Consider the following 19767-nt stretch of genomic DNA (forward strand, 5'->3'; position numbering starts at 1 on the left):
GCCCAGGACTGGACACAGCACTCAAGGAGTGGCCTAAGCAGTGCTGAGTACAGGGGCAGAAGAACCTCCCTTGTCCTGCTGCCCACACAGCTCCTGAGCCAGCCCAGGATGCCTGTTCAGACTGCTTCTGAACAAAAGGTGTTATACTTTTCCAGTTATTCTCGGTATGTTTTTCAGTGGCAGAGCACTTGATAATAACAACTAGGCACTCAAGGTTCAAGGCAGCTTTTTGTCTTGGAGGGAATGATGAATTTTTGATAAAGTGTTGCTTTGTTCCTGTAATCATGCACAGAACAAACAGTCACACAACAAGCATCCTTCTGTAGCCTAATGTGGATCATAGAGGATAAGCACTGGAGAGAAGTCTTCCCAGTGGAGTGAGTTATGATGTACTGATCTCTTCACAATCAGAAGACTTCATTTCTTCCTGCCAGGATAGTGGATTTTAACCTTTGGTTCAGAAGGCTGACATAGAATCAACCAGGTTGGAGGAGACCTCCAAGATCATCCAGTCCAACCTATCACTCTCTCTGTGAAGAACTTCCTCCTAACATCCAGCTTATACCTTCACCAGCACAACTTGAGACTGTGTCCTCTTTTTCTGTTGCTGGTTGCCTGGGAGAAGAGACCAACCCCCACCTGGCTACAGCCTCCCTTCAGGTAGTTGTGTGTGTATATATATATATATGTTTGTATCTTGTTTTCCCTTCTCTATACCTCTTTGTAACTCCCCTAATGTAAAAACCTTTATTGTTAAAGTTTGTTCTTTTAACTTCCAAGACTATTTATTTGGGTGGCTTTTTTAGCCTTTTTTCCTCTCTAATAAATTTTTTTTCCCAAAGGGAGGTGGGTGAAGAGGGGAAGGCATCCTATTATTGTATTGCTTCTGTTAGCTATATTTTGAGTCTCTGGGAAATGTAAAGTAGAACCAAGACACATGCCTGCAAAAAGCCAGCGTGCATAGCTGTGCTGGACATCCTGTCTTACCACAGTCCAGATCACCTTTAGTGCTGTGTCTTGGTGAAGCTCTTCCCTAAAACAGGGATGGCAGCCAAGTGGTTGATGTAAGCTCTCTTTTCCTCGTGCTTTGCAAGTACAAAGCTTTAGAAAGGCCATGATGGTACAAAACAGCTGTTGCATGAGTGATGTCTGTAGTTAAGGGATATTGCTGTAGGAGTGCAGCAGCTGTGGCATGGGTAGGCTTTATGCTTTCGTGCTTGGTGCTATTAGTTTGCCTTTCTATTACTGTGTTGGAAGTGAATTCCTCTTTGGTTCTACTGTTTTATTTGGGAGGGAGTGCATGTACGGTTGGAGTAGCTGTAGGAAGTAGCTGAAGGAAGGGCACCAAGGAGTGCTGTGTCCCAGTAATCGCCCAGGGGACTGGTGTTTCTGTACTTCTTTTTCATTTCAGATCTTAAGCTTTTCCAAATACTTCCTAGAGCACAAGTCCTGTGAAGGAGCTGGGGTTGTTCAGCCTGGAGAAAAGGCTGAGGAGGCTGGAGCAAGGGAGGACAGTTACTTCTGTCTGGTGGCAAATGACAGGACTAGAGGCAAGGGATGCAAGCTGTGCCAGAGGAGGTTTAGGCTGAATATTAGGAGATAAATATTGTTTCATGGAAAGAGTTATCAAACATTGGAACAGGCTGTCTGGGAAAGTTGAGTCACCATCACTAGGGGTATTTAAATGCAGTGTGGAGCTGGCACTTGGGGACAAGGTTTAGTGGTGCCCTGGCAGAGCTGGGTCAAAAGTTGGACTAGATGATCTCGAAGGTCTCTTCCAACCAAAGACACTCTGTGATTCTGAGCTGAGCTATAGCCAGTTCCTGACCTCCAGTCAGATTGATTAAAAAAGGGAATGAAGCAGCAGGCAGCCTTTGAGCTATTAGAACAGATTTGCCCCCTCGCAGCCTAACCAAGTGATCCCTTTACTGAACATTAATGTCCCTGACGCGGTGTGTGCAGCTGGGCTGGGGAGCAGACGGCAAAACAGCCTTCAGTTTCAAAGCTAAGATGATATAAAGCTGGGACTGTGCTTGCAGTAGGGCAGTGCACTTGTTCCTCGGCACAGGCGCGCAAAGAGCAGAAATGGGCCCCTCTGGGCCGCCTGGCAGCCCCTGAGCTGTGTCCACAGGCAGCAGGCTGCCGTTTCCCCAGGGGACGGCGGCAGGGGCCGGTGCTGCGGCGGGGCCGGTGCTGCGGCGGGGCCGGTGCTGCGGCTCCTCCCCGGGAGCGGCAGTTGGAGGCCGCGGGGTGGTTACGGGGGACACCATCTCCATGCTCGCACCAGCCGGGCCGTGGGGCGGCCATGGAGGCGCTGCTGCCGCTGCTGGTGCTGCTGGGCCTGGCGGGGCGCCCTGCTGCCCTCACTGACCCGTCGCCGGGAGGGCTGCGGGTCGCTGCCACATGGGTGACGGTGCCGCGGCAGATGGGGCCCCGGGCCGCTGGCGGCGCGCCGGCCCTCTACGGCCTGGAGCTGGCGGGGCAGCCGCGGGTGCTGAGCCTGCGGCCCCGGCGGGGCCTGGCCTCCCGCCCCTTCACCCTCGTCACCTACCGCCCCGACGGGGCCCGCTGGGAGGAGCATCCCGTCGTGCGAGATGACTGCTTCTACCAGGGCGAGGTGCGGGGGAGCCCCGGCTCCGGCGTGGCCCTCAGCACCTGCGGCAAGGGCCTCCGCGGCGTCCTCTGGGTGGAGAGTGACACCTACGAGATCGAGCCCATCCCCGACGATCCGAGCTACCGGCACACCCTGTACCGCATGGAGGCGGCCCTGGGCCCCACCTGCGGGCTGGCGCTGCAGGAGCTGCAGCAACACCAAAACGCTTTGCCACCCGCGTTCGAGAGCCCCCAGATAGAGGAGGAGGAGGAGATGCTCAAGGACTGGTGGACACACATCAGGTACGTGAAGATAGCAGTGGTGGTGGACAATGTGCGGTTTGTGAAGTCAGGCAAGAAGGAATCTGAAGTCTTGAGGCAAGTCCTAGAAATCATCAACGGTGGGGACTTGCTGTACAAACAGCTTTCTATTCAGCTGTTTCTTGTGGGGTTGGAGATCTGGACCAAAGGCAACCTTATAAACGTTACTGCCTCTGCTCAGAAGACACTTCACGGGTTTAACAGGTGGCGGAAGTCAGACCTGTCTCCACGAGTGCCCCACGATGCGGCTCACTTATTTGCCTTTCAGAACTTTGGAAAGAACCTGGGACTGGCTTATGTAGGGTCTATATGTGACAATCAGTGGTCATCAGCAATTTCTTCCTTCACCAATGCGAAGCTGTCCTCACTTGTTAACACATTTGTTCACGAGCTGGGCCATATTCTTGGGATGCAGCATGATGAAAAGAACTGCAAATGCAGACGAGCAAAATGCATTATGTATGAAAGCAGTGTTGACACTGATGCATTCAGTGACTGCAGTTACAAACAGTACTTCGACCAGCTTGCGCGTGGTGCCAGCTGCATTCGTCAGCCACCAGCACTTGGCAGTACCTACACCATGAAGCGTGAATACTGTGGGAATAAGATAGTAGAAAGTGGAGAGCAGTGTGACTGTGGTTCAGAGTCAGAGTGCAGAAAGGATCCTTGTTGTCGCCCAAACTGTACGTTTACCGAGGGTTCCGCCTGTGCTTTTGGAAAGTGCTGCAAGAGCTGTCAGATCCTTCCAGCAGGAACCCTCTGCAGACCTAGTACTGGTGTCTGTGACCTGCCGGAGTATTGCAATGGGACTTTCCCTCAGTGCCTGCCAGATGTATACATACAAGATGGGACCCCCTGCCAAAAGGGTTCTTACTGCTATCGAGGAAAATGTTCTTCCCACAGCAAGCTGTGCCAGCGTCTTTTTGGCAAACAAGCCAGGCCTGCTCCTTTAGCCTGCTTCAAAGCAGTGAATACTCAAGGTGACCGCTTTGGGAACTGCGGCATTCGGAACAATACCCGGTTTGTAAAATGCAGTGTGGAGAATACCTTGTGTGGCAGGATCCAGTGTGAAAACATACACAAGTTACCTTTCCTGCAGAACCATGTAACGCTAGTCCAAACCCCTGTTGGAGATAAAAAGTGTTGGGGTTTTGACTATCATGTGGGGATGCCAATGGCTGACACAGGAGCTGTGGAAGATGGCACGCCATGTGGTAGGGACATGATTTGTATCAACAGCACATGTACCAATGTATCACTGCTGAACCACGACTGCAATGTGACAAAGTGTCATGGCAGAGGGGTGTGTAACAGTCATAACAACTGTCACTGCTGGTATGGATGGGCTCCTCCGTATTGTGAACACGAAGGATTTGGGGGTAGCATTGACAGTGGACCTCCTCCAGCCAGGGAGATTTCTCAGGCAGAAAAAATAGTACAAATACTACTTAGTCTCCTTTTCCCTTCTATCCTTTGTGTAACCCTTCTCATCTGTTACAAACCAGAAATAGTGGGATGGTTTAGGCAGAAAAAGGTCCAAATCCACCAAAGAAGATCGTAGTTGTTTCAAATACTGGAAGCACCAGTAGTTCCTAAAGGAGAACTCCTGCTGCTGCATCAAAGTCCACCACAAAGCACTTGCCAAAGACCAAGAAGCAGTAGCTTTGGATGCTCTTGGGGAAAGCTCTCTTGAGCAAAGCCAGCTGAAAACTCATCAGACTAATTCAACACATTCTCAGTGCTTCTGATCTCATGTGGTGTCATTAAATGCAGAGTAAATGTTACCTTGTTTATTTGAAGTTGATAAATGAAGGCAGGAAGACATACTGTTCTTTGCACCTTGAGCTCTTAAATTGAAGTAGGTAAGCTATAGGTATAGCTTTTATGCTTCATATCAACAGTTTACAGATGTAAATGTCTTAAGAAAGGTGTATATAAGTTACTTGCTCCATTTTCCTCCTCCATCCAATGTTTCCTTCATGGAGAGAGACTTTCGTGAACATCTTACTTCTGTCCTTCATTAATAACCAAAGACAAAAAAATGCTCCATTTAGTTCACGTCTGTGACAAGCAGGCAAGAAACAGGTATGGCAGGGGGTCTGTGCTGTGAGCTCTTTCAACCTGCTTCCAGGTAGTAGCACTTCAGGAGGGAGACACATTAGAGGTCTCCGTTTTGTGAGACAGTGATGTGTTATCCAGATCATGCTACTAGGCATTATATTTCTGAACCAACAGATGCACATCAGGAGTGTAATGACACCAAGCTGGGCACAAGAACAAATTGTTTTTATCTTCTGGAGAATTTCCAAGGTCTGGACTACCAAGTCCTTCTGAGAAGTGCTGTGTATTTTACTGTCGCTGTCTGTGAGCTATCTGTGAAGCTGCACCAGTTACCTGGATTTCTGAAACACCTAGAACTATTCTGCAAGTGTAGTCATTCCCTGCTTGAATTTCTGCAATCATAGAAGCATAGAATCAGCCAGGTTAGAAGAGAGCTCCAAGATCATCCAGTCCAACCTAGCACCCAGCCCCAGCCAATCAACCAGACCATGGCACTGAGTGCCCCAGACAGGCTTTGCTTCAACACCTCCCCGGGCAGCCCATTCCAATGCCAATCACTCTCTCTGACAACAACTTCCTCCTAGCATCCAGCCTAGACCTGCCCTGGCACAGCTTGAGGCTGTGTCCCCTTGTTCTGTTGCTGGGTGCCTGGCAGAAGAGACCAACCCCACCAGGCTACAGCCTCCCTTCAGATAGTTGTCAACAGCAATGAGGTCTGCCCTGAGCCTCTTCCTCTGCAGGCTGCACACCCCCAGCTCCCTCAGCCTCTCCTCACAGGGCTGTGCTCCAGGCGGCCCCTCCCCAGCTTTGTTGCCCTTCTCTGGACATTTTCCAGTATCTCTACTTCTCTCTTGATTTGAGGAGCCCGGAACTGGACACAGGACTCAAGGTGTGGCCTGACCAGTGCTGAGTACAGGGGCAGAGTAATCTTGTCTCAGAGGGTTGCCCTTGGTTTGCAATTGCTTCTTAAGCTATTGTTGTTGCAGTTCTACTCCCTGCCACACAGAAACATGGTAATTTTTTTTAACCCCAGATAAAATGAATCCAACTTATGAGAAGAATAGGAGGGATGTGGAGATACCATTCAGTAAGTTCTATTTTGGTTATAGCAATGATGAGGTCTTTCAACCAGAAGAGCATAAATAGAAGGCTGGAGTCCAAATATACAGTGAAAACTTTAGTGGTCAGATGTTTCTGAAATAGAATCATGGAATGGTTTAGGTTGGAAGGGACCTCAAAGCTCAGCCAGTTCCAACCCCCTGCCATAGGCAGGGACACCTCCCACTGGAACAGGTCGCTCAAGGCCTCATCCAACCTGGCCTTGAGCACCTCCAGGGAGGAAGCAGCCACAATCTCCCTGGGCAACCTGTGCCAGTGTCTCCCCACCCTCAATGGAAAGAACCCTTTCCTAACGTGTAGTTTGAATCTCCTCTCTGCCAGTTTAAACCCATTCCTCCTCATCCTGTCATTACAAGACCATGTAAATAGTCCCTATATAGCCCTTCTGTAGGTCCCCCTCAGATACTGGAAGGCCACTCCAAGATCTCCTCAAAGCCTTCTCTTCTCCAGGCTGCTGAGCCCCAACTCTCTCAGCCTGTCCTCATAGCAGAGCTGCTGCAGTCCTCTGAGCATCCTCATAGCCCTACTCTGGACTGGCTCCAACAGTTCCATATTCTTCTTTGTTGGGGGCTCCAGACCTGCACACAAGACTGCAGGTGGGGTCTGAGGAGAGCAGAGCCAAGGGGCAGAATCCCCTCCCTTGCCCTGCTGCCCACACTGCTCTTGCTGCAGCCCAGCACAGGGTTGCTGTCTGGACTGCACTCACACTGCAGGCTCATGTTCAGCTTTTCACCACCCCAGACCCCCCAGGGCCTGTTCCTCAGGGCTGCTCTCAGCCATTCCCCCCCCAGCCCCGAGTCGTGCTTGGGATTGCGCTGCTCTATAGTGCACCTGTCACCTACCTAGAGAATTACTCGTGTTTGGAAAGCAAAGACCACAGTTTTAGCAAATACTATAAAGGCACGGCTTGCAGTACCTGGGAGAAAAGACTTTGGTGACCACAAATACTGATAGCAAACTCTTGCTGCCTCCCAGGTATGACCTTCATGTTTTTAGACTACCCCTTGTTCTGTGTGCACATTTCAGAAGATGTGTTCTGCATGCCAAAGGTCTGCTTACATTGTGGTTGGGTGTAAAATAAGGAGGATCTGACGGGCAGTTCTTCGTGGCTTTTTGTCTAACGCTGATGGCTCCTTAATCGGGGCCTGCCAAGGGTGCCGCGTAGGAGCAGGAGCTTGTGGGCAGGAGGAGGTAGTGTGGTACAGCCAGGCAGGGTTTGCCCCCGCTGCGGCGAGAGCCCGTCGCAGGGGCATTCGGGGGACAGGACGGAGAAGCCCTGTCCCGCAGCCCCGAGGGTGCGCCGCTGTCCGGACGAGTACTAACACCGCTTCCGACGGCACGGCCGCTGCGGACGGCCGAGAGGAGCGGGCCGCAGGGGCACAAGGCAGCGCTGGCGCCCGGCGCAACTCCCCGGGCCCGCGGCGTCGCTCACCACCCCCAGGGCCGGGTGCCCACAGCGAGCCGTGGGCGCTGGCCGGCGCGGCCGTCTCGAACTACAATTCCCAGCGCTCCGCGGAGCGGCGCGGCCCTCCGGCGGCGGCGGCCGAAGAAACGAAAGAGGCTGCCCCGGGAGCTGACTTCACCTTCGGGCCGCAGCATGAACGGCAGCGTGGCGGGCGGGTTTTCAGAGGAGCTCATCAGCTTCACCCGCAGGCCCTCAGGTACGGCGGCCGAGGCCGCTCCTCGCCGGGTGCTCGGCGCCTTCCGGGAGGAGGCAGCCGCGCCGAGGCCTGCGGGGAGGCCGGAGCGAGACCGCTGCGAGAGGTGGTGGGGGCTGGCCGCGGGGGGAGACATTAGCGGACTCTGGGTGCCGGTGGGAGGGTCCCTGCGGTGTGCACTGCTCGGTCCCGGGCGCTGGAACGGCAGCCAGGAGCCTCCCGGCCCCAGCGGCCTCTCCTGCCGCGGCGTGACCCTGGCGGGTACACTGCTGGGGGTAAGCCCGTGACCGGCGCCGGGGGAGAGCTGCCCGAGCCAGGCTCTGTCTTGGTGGGTGCAGCGGCTGCCCTGCTCTCTCGGTGGCACAGCTCGCATCTGTTTTCCCCCGGATCTGCTCTCTCCAGCGCAGCTCCCGCGGCTTTCGATCCGCAGGTGCTTTACACTCAGCCGCGCTGGGTACCCAAAATCGAGGGGGGTTGTGAAAGACGTCAGGGGCGCTGTGCACAGGTAGTGACGCTGCCTGGTAGTGTCAGCTTTGCATTAGCCCTTCCAGGGAGCACTAAGAGAGGGCTTCGAGGGGGTGATGGTGAGTGAGAGGAGTGCGGGCTGGAAGTGAGAGGGAGCAGGGAGGGCAGTCTGTGGGGCACAGTTTTGGCTTTGCTTTTCCTGCCACAGCAGCCTGTGCTCTTTTGGAAGCCTGCAGACCCCTGTCCTCGTGTTAGTACGGGACTCATGATGCAGTTCAAACGGCCCTTGAAGAAGTGCAGTGAGTTAGCACCAGCCGTGCGGCTCTGAAGCAAAACCCTGGCTCCGAAGTACTGCAGGGAGGCTCAAGGGCAGTTTTGGAGCTAGGGCTGCGCTTTGGTATGCAAGGCCTTTGAAAGGAGCATGACAGCTACCGGGCTGGTACCCTTCTGTCTGCCCGACCGCAGGGTGCAGCTGCTGACTGGCCCTGGCTCCAGAGGAGCCCCGGGGAGCCGCCGCACGGCACGGCCTTGCTGTGCCCGTCCGGGGCTGGGCTCGGGCCTGGCCCTTGTGCCGGCGACCGCAACCCAAAGGCTGAGCCCAGTGGGCAACATCCTGCCTTCCCTGCACGCCTCTGGAGTGGTCAGTGCTCTGAAAGCTGCATAGCCCGGCCCACGCAGCCAGCTAGGAGCTCAAGCTAACGAAGCCAGGGAAAGCTACCTGCTAAACCAGACTGGTTCCTCTGAGAAAGCTATTTCCATACGTTTGGGAATACGTGGGGGAAGTGGAAGGGCTTTCAAAGGGCAGAACCGAGAGCTCTTGAATCTGGCCACAGCAGTTTAAATCTGGTTGCCACAAAAGGCATTTGTCCTGTTGCTAAGTGTACCCCTCCGCGACACTAAGACAGACTGTGTGCTTTTAGAGTTAACTGCCTCACTTGATTTGAACGTCCTACAGCCCCTTAAGACGTCGATTCATCTACCCTGTGAAGTACTGTTCATTTCTGAATAGTTCATACAAAACAGGTGACCTGTAAAGCATAATGTAACCTCATTGACTCTCTAAGTGGAAATTTGACTGCAACAAAAACCTGCTGAGGAGGTGAACATATTTACAGTGGCCAAACAATGTGTCTGTGTCTCTCTTTCAAATTTCCTTCTGGCCAGAATTATAGAGAAAGATCTGGTTTTATGTAAAGCTAAGTAACTTCATCAGCCCGGTTTCCTGTATTAATCAATCTCTCTTAATGCTGCCAATCGTGATAATCCTGCATTTTGGAGAAACTTGGTAAGTTTGAAGAAGTAAATTAGGCATATAGGGCAGCTCAGAGGTTTAGCTCAGAACCTGAGTTTAGAGCTCTGCCGCTCCACTTCTGGTAGCTTGCAGACATGGGATTTTGTGCCATGTGTTCTCTTCTTTCCTTTGCTCCTTCTCCATTGGTTGTGCTGTGTCTCTTTCTGTGACTGCATGAACTGGAAGAGTGAGCTCAAGAGATGGTGGAGGGGAGATATTTTTAGCCAGAGTGGAAGTTTAAGTTCTGGAAAGGAAAGGCACAATGAAAGGCCCTGAGAATACTTGATTTGGTCAAGTATGAACTGCTGCCATTATGTCACAAAGATTTGCTCTGATCTGAAGTTGCCTCTGCTGATGAAAGCTGTGACTTTTGATTAGTTCTCCAATCATGGATGATAAACTGCAAAATGTGTACATATATATATACACATATATGATAGATTTGAGGTGTTTTATATATGTGAGAGAGATTCAGTGTATTCCAAAACTCTGATTACTTCTTTCTGGCTTTTTAATAAGTGTTGATTAAACCTTCACTTTCTGTGGTTTTGATTCCCCCTGTTCACAGGTTATTGGCTCCAGGTTTGTGGATTTTTGGGGGTGATTTTTAGTTTTTCATTTCCATCAGAGGGTGTTACCGTGCACAGCTGTCTCTTCTTGGAACAGATATTAGTCTGGCTGAAATGCCAGTGCTCCTTCAACCTGCTGCTGCTTCCATTTTCTTCCTTATCTGAAGCTGCCAGGAAGGGGAGGGAAAAAAAAAAAGGTGGCACAAAGTTGCTGTTAATATTTCTTTACTTCCCAGCTGTGGATGTACACTTAAAATAGCATGACTCGTCTTGTACACCCTTTGATTGCCTATGACTGATTTAAAATGCTGCTACCCAGCAGGCACAAGGTGGTTTTACTTTCATTTGCAACTCTTCTTCTCAAAGTTCCTAGTCACAGTTTTGAGAGAATGTAAGAATGAAAGAGAAAATAAACCAATCAGCCTGACTGAATGTGGGGAGAATTTGCCTTCGGCTGTTCTTGACAGTAGGTTTTAGGTGACTGGTTTATATCAGAAGCAAAGAAAAGAGTTGTGGTTTTTTGTTGTTTTTTTTTTTTTTCTTTCCCCTTTATTTACTTTGATTTTATATTTGGATTTTTGAGGGTCTGTCCCATTGATTTTTCTTTAATTGCAAGCCTCTTCTTAAGGAATCTTTCCCATCCCTTGTCACTTAGCATTATGTACAGAGAAACCTCTCTGCCCGTGCAGTGGGGAAAGTGCTGTTGCAACCTGTGGCTTTCCAGATTTGACATTTCAGTTTGTTCTTCTGGATTTCAGTGAAGCAAGAAGCCTTACTGTTCAGTGGCACTTCAGTCCAGCAGCTGATGCCAGCTAGAGATCTGTAGTTGAGGGTTACTTTAAAGAATGGTGTGAAGCTTAAGAGAACTGTGACGAGGACACCAGGTCTCTTCTATGTGTGTGTATTCCTTTGCATTTAGCTTTACGTGTCAGAACCTTGTCTTTATTTCCTATCATGTTCTAAATTCTTGAAACAGAACAGAGCAATTATAATACAATTTGAAGTAGCTTATTCTTGGAGGATGGGAGTTCCAGCTCCTGAGATGTGAAAGGGGAGCCCTCTGAGCTTTAGGTGCCCTGCTGCTGCTCACACAGTTCCACTTGCCTGTTCTTCATCTGTAGGCTCTTTGCCTTTCCTCACTCCATTTCCCAGCTCATGAAACGCTTGTCAGGCATGATTTCTTGTTGCTCAAAGGTAATGATTTACTATAGCCTCCCGTGAAACACAGAATGCTTTCGTTTCCTTTCGTGCTGTGCTGAAGAGGCAGATTGCACTGCTGAGTGCACTGCCAGCAAGTTTGCTGATGACACCAAACTGGTGGAGTGGCTGCCACAGCGGAAGGTTGTGCTGCCACTCAGTGAGCCTTAGGCTGGAGAGCTGGGAAGGGGAAACTGAACAAAATTCAACAAGGGCAAGAGCAGAGTCTTGCATCTGTGGAAGAACAACTCCAAGGTTGGAGACTGGCCTGCTGCAGAGCAATGAAGGGGAAAAGGACTTGGGGGGTCCTAGTGTATCAGTTTGACAATGAGCTGGCAATGTGCTCTTGTGGCCAAGAAGGCAAATGCCATTCTGGGGTGTATTAGAAGGGCTGTGGTTAGTAGGTTGACAGAAGTTCTCCTCCCCCTCTACTCTGCCTTGCTGAGGCTACATCTGGAATATTTTGTCCACTTCTGAAAGAGGCCAGCACAGAGCCACAAAAATGGTTAAAGGAGTGGAACATCCTTACAAGGAGAGCATGAAGGAGCTGGAGCTCTGTAGCTTGAAAAGGAGGAGACTGAGAGGTGACCTTTTCAGTGCTTATAAATATGTAAAGGGTGAGTGCCAGGAGGCTGGAGCCAGGTTCTTCTCAGTGATGCCCAGTGACAGCACAAGGGACAATGGGTGGAAGTGAAGGCATAGGAAATTTCATGTAAACATGAGGAAAAGTGTTTTCCCTCTGAGGGCGACAGAATCCTGGAACAGGCTGTCCAGGGGAGTGGAGTCTCCCTCTCTGGAGATATTCAGAACCCACCTAGATGCATTCCTGTGTGATCTGGTATAGGTGATCCTGCTCTGGCAGTGGGGTTGGACTGGATGAGCATTCGAGGTCTTCCAACCACTGACATTCTGTGATTCCTGCTGGGGGCTGCACTGGCATTCCAAAAATGATGACATATCCCTCTATTCCCCAACACCTACCTGAAAACAGCTCATGATAGTTTAAGGAATGAATCATCTTCATCCTGAGGAATTCAGGGTCTCTCAGAAACATTCAGGTTGGAAAAGACCCTCAGGATCACCAAGTCCAACCAGTATCCCTACACTACAAGTTTCACCCTAAACCATATTCCCCAAGCACCACACCCAAACAGCTTTTGAAGGCATCCAGGATTGGTGACTCAACCACCTCCCTGGGCAGCCCATTTCAATGCTTGAAAATTCATAGACAGTTTCTCCTAACTCAAGCTTTGTCAATTAAATGATAGCAAATAAATGACAACTTCAGTGGCACTCATAACTAAAATCATTCTGCCCCAATTTTTCCTTTATTAATCATTGCATCTTACACACATCAGAAGAATATCCCCAGAAGAAAGAAAAAATCCTATAATGTTGGTTGAAGGAAGCGAAATGAGTGAAAGAGACCAGAATCTGCTTTCTGTTGTTAGCTTTCCATGGTTCTTCTCTGAGTACACTTCAGTGGAGCTGATGAGGTGACTGGGAGGTATTTAAGAGTGAAGTTGTTTTTTCACAACAATTCACATTTCCATCTTTCCAAGGCATTTAGCTGCTGCCAGACAGAAACAGTGTTGATTATTCAGAGTGAAAAACCACACAGTTGAAACTTGTGATTTAATAATGGAAAGCTTTCAAGACAAGTTTCTGCTTTCAAGATAAGTTTCATGAGAATAACTTTTCTAGACAGTGATGATTAGAAAAAACTGATGCAGGTTTGCTTGCTGGTGAGTTTTAGTGTGGTGAAGAAAACAGGACGGCATGGCAGGTTACAATTCTCAACAGCACCGAGGTTGTCTGAAGCTTGGAGTCTTTTCTCATCAGCTTTCTCTTTGGCTTACCTAAGGGCTGGGCTTCAACATTGTTGGAGGGACAGACCAGCAGTACGTTCCCAGTGACAGCAGCATCTATGTCAGCCGGATCAAGAAGGATGGGGCCGCTTACCTCGACGGCCGCTTGCAGGAAGGAGATAAGATTTTAGCGGTAAGCTTCTCTTCTGTCGCCCTTGTGTTCCTGAAATGCAGTGCTCCCTGATGCCATCTGAGGTGCAGGTTTGCCATTGCAAGCCACAGAGAAGAAGGATGTGGTGAATTGTGCTGCTTTGAGAATAATTGGAATATTTTTACTGAGAGAAATTAAATCCTTAACTGTGAGAAGAAAATAAAAAACATGTGCTCTGTATCAGCCATTCTCCTGCTGAGAAACACAACCAGTCACAATATAGAGAAGACACTCACTGCTCACACACTGCTCAGCTCTCACTGCTGGCTTGCCTTTCTTTCTGGTGGTCTGATTCTCTGGGGCTGCCTCTGCCTTAACTCTAATCTGATCTAACCCTTTTTCCTCTAACCTCCTTCTCCTCTTTTTTTGACATCTCACCTCCGATCTCTATTTATCATGTGAGATATATGTGGGTTGATGTGGTTATTTCTGAAGGGAGGGAAGGAGGGAGGGGGAAGTGGGGATTGGGTCAGGAGCCCTCCTGGGGACTCCGTTTCTGGGAGGGTTATTGTGTTTCTGTATTACCTTTAACTGGTGGAGTCGCCATCCCTGGAGGTGTTGAAGCAAAGCCTGGATGAGGCACTTAGTGCCATGGTCTGGTTGATTGGCTAGGGCTGGGTGCTAGGTTGGTCTGGATGAGCTTGGAGGTCTCTTGCAACCTGCTTGATTCTGTGATTCTGTATTTGTGTACATCTGCTTGTCTATTGTGCTAAGCTGTAAGTACAGCTTCATTCCTTAACTTTCAGCCAGCTGCATCTAGTCTGGGTGATTTTTCTTAAGTGTAGGGGGGTGTTTAGCTCCCAAGCCATCACATGAATGCAGTTAGATGATGCTGAGCTCTCTTGAGGTCCTAGGGAGAGATCGGAGCACTAGATAGAAATGTGCCCATCTCATCTCCTCTGCCTTCTTTATTTGTCTCAGAAGCACTCTGCTGCTGCATTTGTATTTCTTCTGTGACTTGCCTCCTTAAGGTTTTAGGATCCATCAGATCACAGTGAGTTGTTGTCTGCACTTTCGTAAATAGAGGCCTTTCACCTCCAAATTCTGATTTTTGCTAGTTTATGATTACTGATCTTTTGCTCAGGGGATTTTCAGGCTATATAACTTTTAGGCCATAAAACTCAGCCTCTCCTCACAGGGCTGTGCTCCAGGCCCCTCCCCAGCTTTGTTGCACTTCTCTGGACACGTTCCAGCACCTCAACATCTCTCTTCAATTGAGGAGCCCAGAACTGGACACAGCACTCAAGGGGTGGCCTGAGCAGTGCTGAGCAGTGGGGCAGAAGAACCTCCCTTGTCCTGCTGCCCACACTGCTCCTGAGACAGCCCAGGATGCCATTGGCTCTGCTGCCCACCTGGGCACACTGCTGCCTCACCTTCAGCTCCTCTCTCCCAGCACCCCCAGGTCCCTCTCTGCCTGGCTGCTCCCAGCCACTCTGTCCCCAGCCTGTAGTGCTGCTTGGGGTTGTTGTGGCCGAAGTGTAAAACCCTGCACTTGGCCCTGTTCAATCTCATTCCATGGATTTTCTTTTATATTTACTTACTGAGTTCCACATGCAATGTTTATTGCTTCTGTAGAGAGCCTTGCGCTAGGCAGAGCCTATTATTGACTCAGAAAATGATACTAAGTTAAATGGAAAATTCTATCTTATCTTTTCTTGACAGTTTAATGTTTACATACTTGTATCTGGGGAGTCTAAATATCAAGAGAAGGGAGGCACTGTATGTGATCTCAGTGGATGCAATTAGGGGTAATGAGGACATCATATAGTGAATTAAGTCAAATGGATTATAAAACCTTCTGCCATGAGATGCTACTTTAAATGAACAAAAATCTTAACACTGTCAAGTGGATGCCAATATATATATGTATATATATATATGTAAGTGCTTGCTTGGTTGGTTTTGCTACATCAATAAGCTTTTAAATACATGTTTACAACACTCTTTCAAACAAAGATTTCAGAAGCAAACTGGTGAGGGGAAGAGTGTGGGAAAGAGAGTCATAATAATGATTTTGCTGTAAGCTGCTCTTTGGATTTCATAAGCAGTCAGAATCGTGCTTTTGTTTCAGTGAAGCAATAGCCTAAGAAGCTGCTACTGACACACCTGCTGCTTTCTCATACTCCAATTTTGCTTCTAGGGAGGTTTTTTTCAGTACCTCTGTGTTTTGGCTTGGAGCTTCTCATGTTACCTGTATAAAGATAGATCTATAATATGAATGGATGAGGATGGATCTTGCTAATTAGAGTATTATTTTCCCCCATCCAGAATTTCCTGAAAGATGAAGACTTTTATCTCCTTCCTGCTCTAGCCTGAATCTTTCAAAATTTGCTTTTTTGTCCTTCAGCAACTGGTTCTCCTTTTGCTTTTTTGCTAGGTGAATGGCAAGGAGTTGAAGGATTTGCGGCACAAGGATGCTGTGGAGCTGTTCAGGAATGCAGGCCGTGAGGTGTCTCTGAAAATTCAGCGCAGGGTACGTTGTGTTTGGCTCCCTTTAGACTGGTTTCTGTGACCGAGAGCTCTCTTCTTCAGGAGGCTGAGGAATTCCGTGGCCAGCAGCTCCGGCGTGAATGGTGCATGTAAAGATGTTGTTTGAGCTATGGCCACAGAATCACAGAACTTCTTAGGTTGGCAAAGCCCTTCCAGCTTGTCGAGTCCAGTCATTAGTTTCACACTGACAAGTCCTTGACCAAACCAAAGCCCTCAGCACAACATCTCATCACTGTGAATCACTATGGTTGGAAAGGAGCACCAGCATCAGCCAGTCCAACTTTCATCCCAGCAGCCTTCAGCACCAGACCATAGCCTCAAGCACCACAGCCACCCTCCTTTCAAACCCCTCCAGGGATGGTGACTCCACCACCTCCCTGGGCAGCCTGTGCCAGTGCCTGACCACCCACTCAGGAAAGAACTTCCTCCAACATCCAACCTAAACCTGCCTTGATGCATCTTGAGGCCATTTCGTCTTGTCCTATCATTAGTAACTGGGGAGAAGAGACCAGCTCCAGCCTCACTGCAACCTCCTTTTAGGTGGTTGTAGAGGGCAATAAGGTCCCCTCTTAGCCTCCTCCAGACTAAACACCCCCAGCTCCCTCAGCCACTCCTCATAGGTCATGTTTGCCATGACCTTCTCTATTGACTGGAGCTGTCATCATTCATGCATTACTTGTTTGTAACAGTGTCAGTGGTAAGGTCGATCTGAAGTCCCTGAGTCTTTGTGTTGCTGTAGTATGATGTGTCTTCTTAAAGAGCTCCTTTCTCAGAGGCAAAGGCTTCTCTGTGGTGACAGAATCTGAAGTTCTTCAGTTTTGTTTCAAGGGCTGAAATCTTACTGGAGACAGAACCCCACTGTTGTTTCAGAGACCATCACTTGTGCTTGTGTTGAGATGTGTGTGCAGCTCACCACTACAGGAAGGATACTGAAGCACTGGAGTGTGTCCAGAGAAGGGCAGCAAAGCTAGTGAAGGATCTAAAGAACAGGCCTTAAGAGGAGTGGCTGAGGGAATTGGGGTCATTTAGACCGGATAGAAGGAGGCTGAGGGTGTGCCTTGTCTCTCTCCACAAGTACCTGAAAGGAGGTTGTAATGAAGTGGGGGTTGGTTTCTTCTCCCAAGTAACTAGCAATAGGACAAGAGGAAACAGGCTCAAATTGCATCACAGGATGTTTATATTGGATATTAGAAAAGGTTTCTTCCCTGAAAGTGTTGTCAAGCATTGAATCAGGCTGCCCAGGGGTGTAGCTGAGTCACTATCCCTGGAGGTGTTTAACAAATGTGTAGATGTGGTCCTGAGGGACATGGTTTAGTGATGGACAAGGCAGTGTTGGGTCATTGGTTGGACTTGGTGATCTTAAGGGTCTTTTCCAACAAAAATGATTCTATAATTCTGTGAAACATGGGTGGCAGCAGCTTGAATATACTGGCATCAGTTTGGATACGGAAAGAAAGGAATCCTTAATCCACTGTTGTGATTTGAACATCCCTGGTTTAGAGCTGAGGCTGACATGGGAAATACTGATCAGCCTGAAGCATGCTGAGTGGAGGAGGTGGACTGAGGTCCCTTTACTGCTCTCTCAGTAAAAGAGGAAATCTTCTAGGCCAGTGTACAGGGCAGGTTAGAAAAGCAGAGAATGAGTGATGCCCTTCACCTGTTAAAGACTCCAGGAGATGGTGTGGTGGGATGACTGGGTATGTGTGTGTCCTGCTCCAGCTGTAAAGAGTCCTAGTTTACAAAGTGGCAAAGAAACATGAGGGTGCCTGCTGATGACTAAGTACTCCGCAGTAAAGCTCAGTCCATCCCGAGCTTTTCTAACCCTCCCATGAGTGGAGTGTACAGGTACCTGGGGAGATCATTTTTCACCTCTTTACAGAGCCACCTGGTCCTGACGTGGAGCTGGGGCTCTCCTGTGGTGGGTTCTGACACAAACACTCTTTTTCCCTTGTAGTTGCAGACACAGAATGGCCCTGTGGGTCATGGAGGTGATGACGGAGAGTCGGGTGGGCTCCCTCTGGCAGCCATCCTTGTGCCAGGCCTGGCACTTGCTGCAGCAGCGCTCTGGCTCCTGCTGAGGCATCGGCAGCGGATGTGAAGAGCTCCCAGTTTGGATGTCACTGCATCTTTTACACAGCTATGATGTAATTTAAAGATAGAGAATCAACGGCCTTACCACAGACTGCTGACAAAAAGGATCATTGCCTATCATAAAGCTGCTGCTGATGTTCTTTACTGATTTTGTTGCAGGGTGGATTTCTGAAGCAGAGAGGAAAAGGGAAAGGGAGACTGTCCACATGTAGAGGAAGTTTTGCCATACCCCTCTATTTTGCACCAGGAACTTTCAAACACATTCATTTATTCCATGTTTTAAGATGCAACTTTTGGTTTAGGGAGTGGGGGTTGGGATGGTTTTAAATTCAGACACATTTGCTAGAGACTTTGCCTTATTTCCACTGAATTTTTTCTTGAAATTAGTGATCCCTCTCCAAAGCATGAGAAAAGAGAAGCAATGCAGAGGGTGTGTTATTTTTTTCCATTGGATTTTTGTTGGTTGTTGCTAAATAAATGCCTTAAGGAGAATGTATAAAACTGATTCTGTGGTTTCACAGGGACAATCACCGGCAGAGCTGCTGATTTTACAGTACTGTGCATTTAACAGCTCTGGAAAGATGGAAGGTAGCCTGCTGCTAGAAAAAGACTTTGATTGTCAGACTGACTGCTCATTCTCAGGCCAGACCTGTAAGAGAAAGCTTTCCACAAAATGCTGTTGTATGGGACAGAGACAGGCAGAAAACTGAATCACAAGGGCAAACAGTGGCAAGAGATTTGGGCTCACCAAAGCTATGGAAGAGTCTTAATAATGAAGCAATAGGTCCCTTCACCTGTCAGGTGAGTTGAAGTCTGTATCTCTCAGGTTAAACCTCTGGTTTGGGGGTTGTTTTTTGCATGGGGAGTGCCTTGCATAAAGTTTTCTATAGCAGTAGCTAACATTGTCTCCAGTTAAGAAAATCTTAGGGTGATTAAAAGGGAAAGGCTGAGAGCAGGCTGGAATCATCCTGGCTATTGAGTGTTTGTGAAGACTGATGTGATGTTCAGCAGATGGAGCAGCCAGTGTAAGCCAGGATAAGGCTTACTGAGTAAAATAAAAGGAAGAGGCCCTTGCTCAGGAAGGCATGTTGCTGAATTTACCTGCAGGGTCTCATTTCTTCACTGATGGAATGGTTTTGAATGCCCCGACTGATGTGAGCTCTGTGTGGTAAGAACTGTTTCTCTTGACTTCAAGGAATCAAAGTGGTTTGTTGTTTCTGTAACAGAAGAGCAACTTGTGTGGTCTAGTCTGTATGATGCCAAAGACAAGAATCACCTGTGTCATGTATGTTTTCAAACAAAGAAAACTTGGTCTCTTAGTGCTTTACTTGCTTCTGTTGTTTATTATTCTAGCAGAGCATTGTCCCAGTATTTGAAATCATTGTGTCTGCTCAGGGCTGTACTCCTGCTGTCTGCTGCAAATGTACACTGTTGTAGGTGATTGCTGAGTCACCATGGAGTTCTAGAGCACTCAGAATCATACAATCTGTCAGGGTTGGAAGGGACCACAAGGAGCAGCCAGTTCCAAGCCCCCTGCCATGCCCAGGGACACCCTACCCTAGAGCAGGCTGCACACAGCCTCAGCCAGCCTGCCCTTAAACACCTCCAGCCATGGGGCCTCAACCACCTCCCTGGGCAACCCATTCCAGCCTCTCACCACTCTCATACTCAACAACTTCCTCCTCATGGCCAGGCTGAAGTTTAGATGAGACTGTCCAGCTGCTGAGAGGAAACAGTATTTTCCACAAGGATTTTGTCAATAAATAGGAGAAGAGGCAGCTCTCCTGATTGGACAGGGCTGGGTGACAGACTGAATTGGATGAGCTCTTCCAACCTGGTTGATTCTATGATTCTGTGATCTTCCTCTCCCATTCTCATCTGTTCCCTCAACATT

At 49.0% G+C, this 19767-nt stretch overlaps 2 protein-coding genes across 2 annotated transcripts; both read left to right on the forward strand.

Moving 5' to 3' along the window:
- The first annotated feature begins 2305 nt into the window (after positions 1–2305).
- On the forward strand, positions 2306–4678 carry LOC135180640 (disintegrin and metalloproteinase domain-containing protein 21-like). Its single transcript, XM_064153266.1, has one exon. It carries the CDS (start codon positions 2306–2308, stop codon positions 4472–4474), a length of 2169 nt encoding a protein of 722 aa, XP_064009336.1. The 3' UTR covers positions 4475–4678.
- Positions 4679–7571: 2893 nt separating this feature from the next.
- Positions 7572–18374, forward strand: SYNJ2BP (synaptojanin 2 binding protein). Its single transcript, XM_064144059.1, has 4 exons — positions 7572–7754; positions 13138–13274; positions 15670–15765; positions 17737–18374. Exons 1-4 carry the CDS (start codon positions 7691–7693, stop codon positions 17878–17880), a joined length of 441 nt encoding a protein of 146 aa, XP_064000129.1. The 5' UTR covers positions 7572–7690; the 3' UTR covers positions 17881–18374.
- The last annotated feature ends 1393 nt before the right edge of the window (positions 18375–19767 follow it).

This window comes from Pogoniulus pusillus, chromosome 1 (assembly GCF_015220805.1).
Source record: "Pogoniulus pusillus isolate bPogPus1 chromosome 1, bPogPus1.pri, whole genome shotgun sequence".
Classification (NCBI taxonomy): Eukaryota; Metazoa; Chordata; class Aves; order Piciformes; family Lybiidae; genus Pogoniulus; species Pogoniulus pusillus.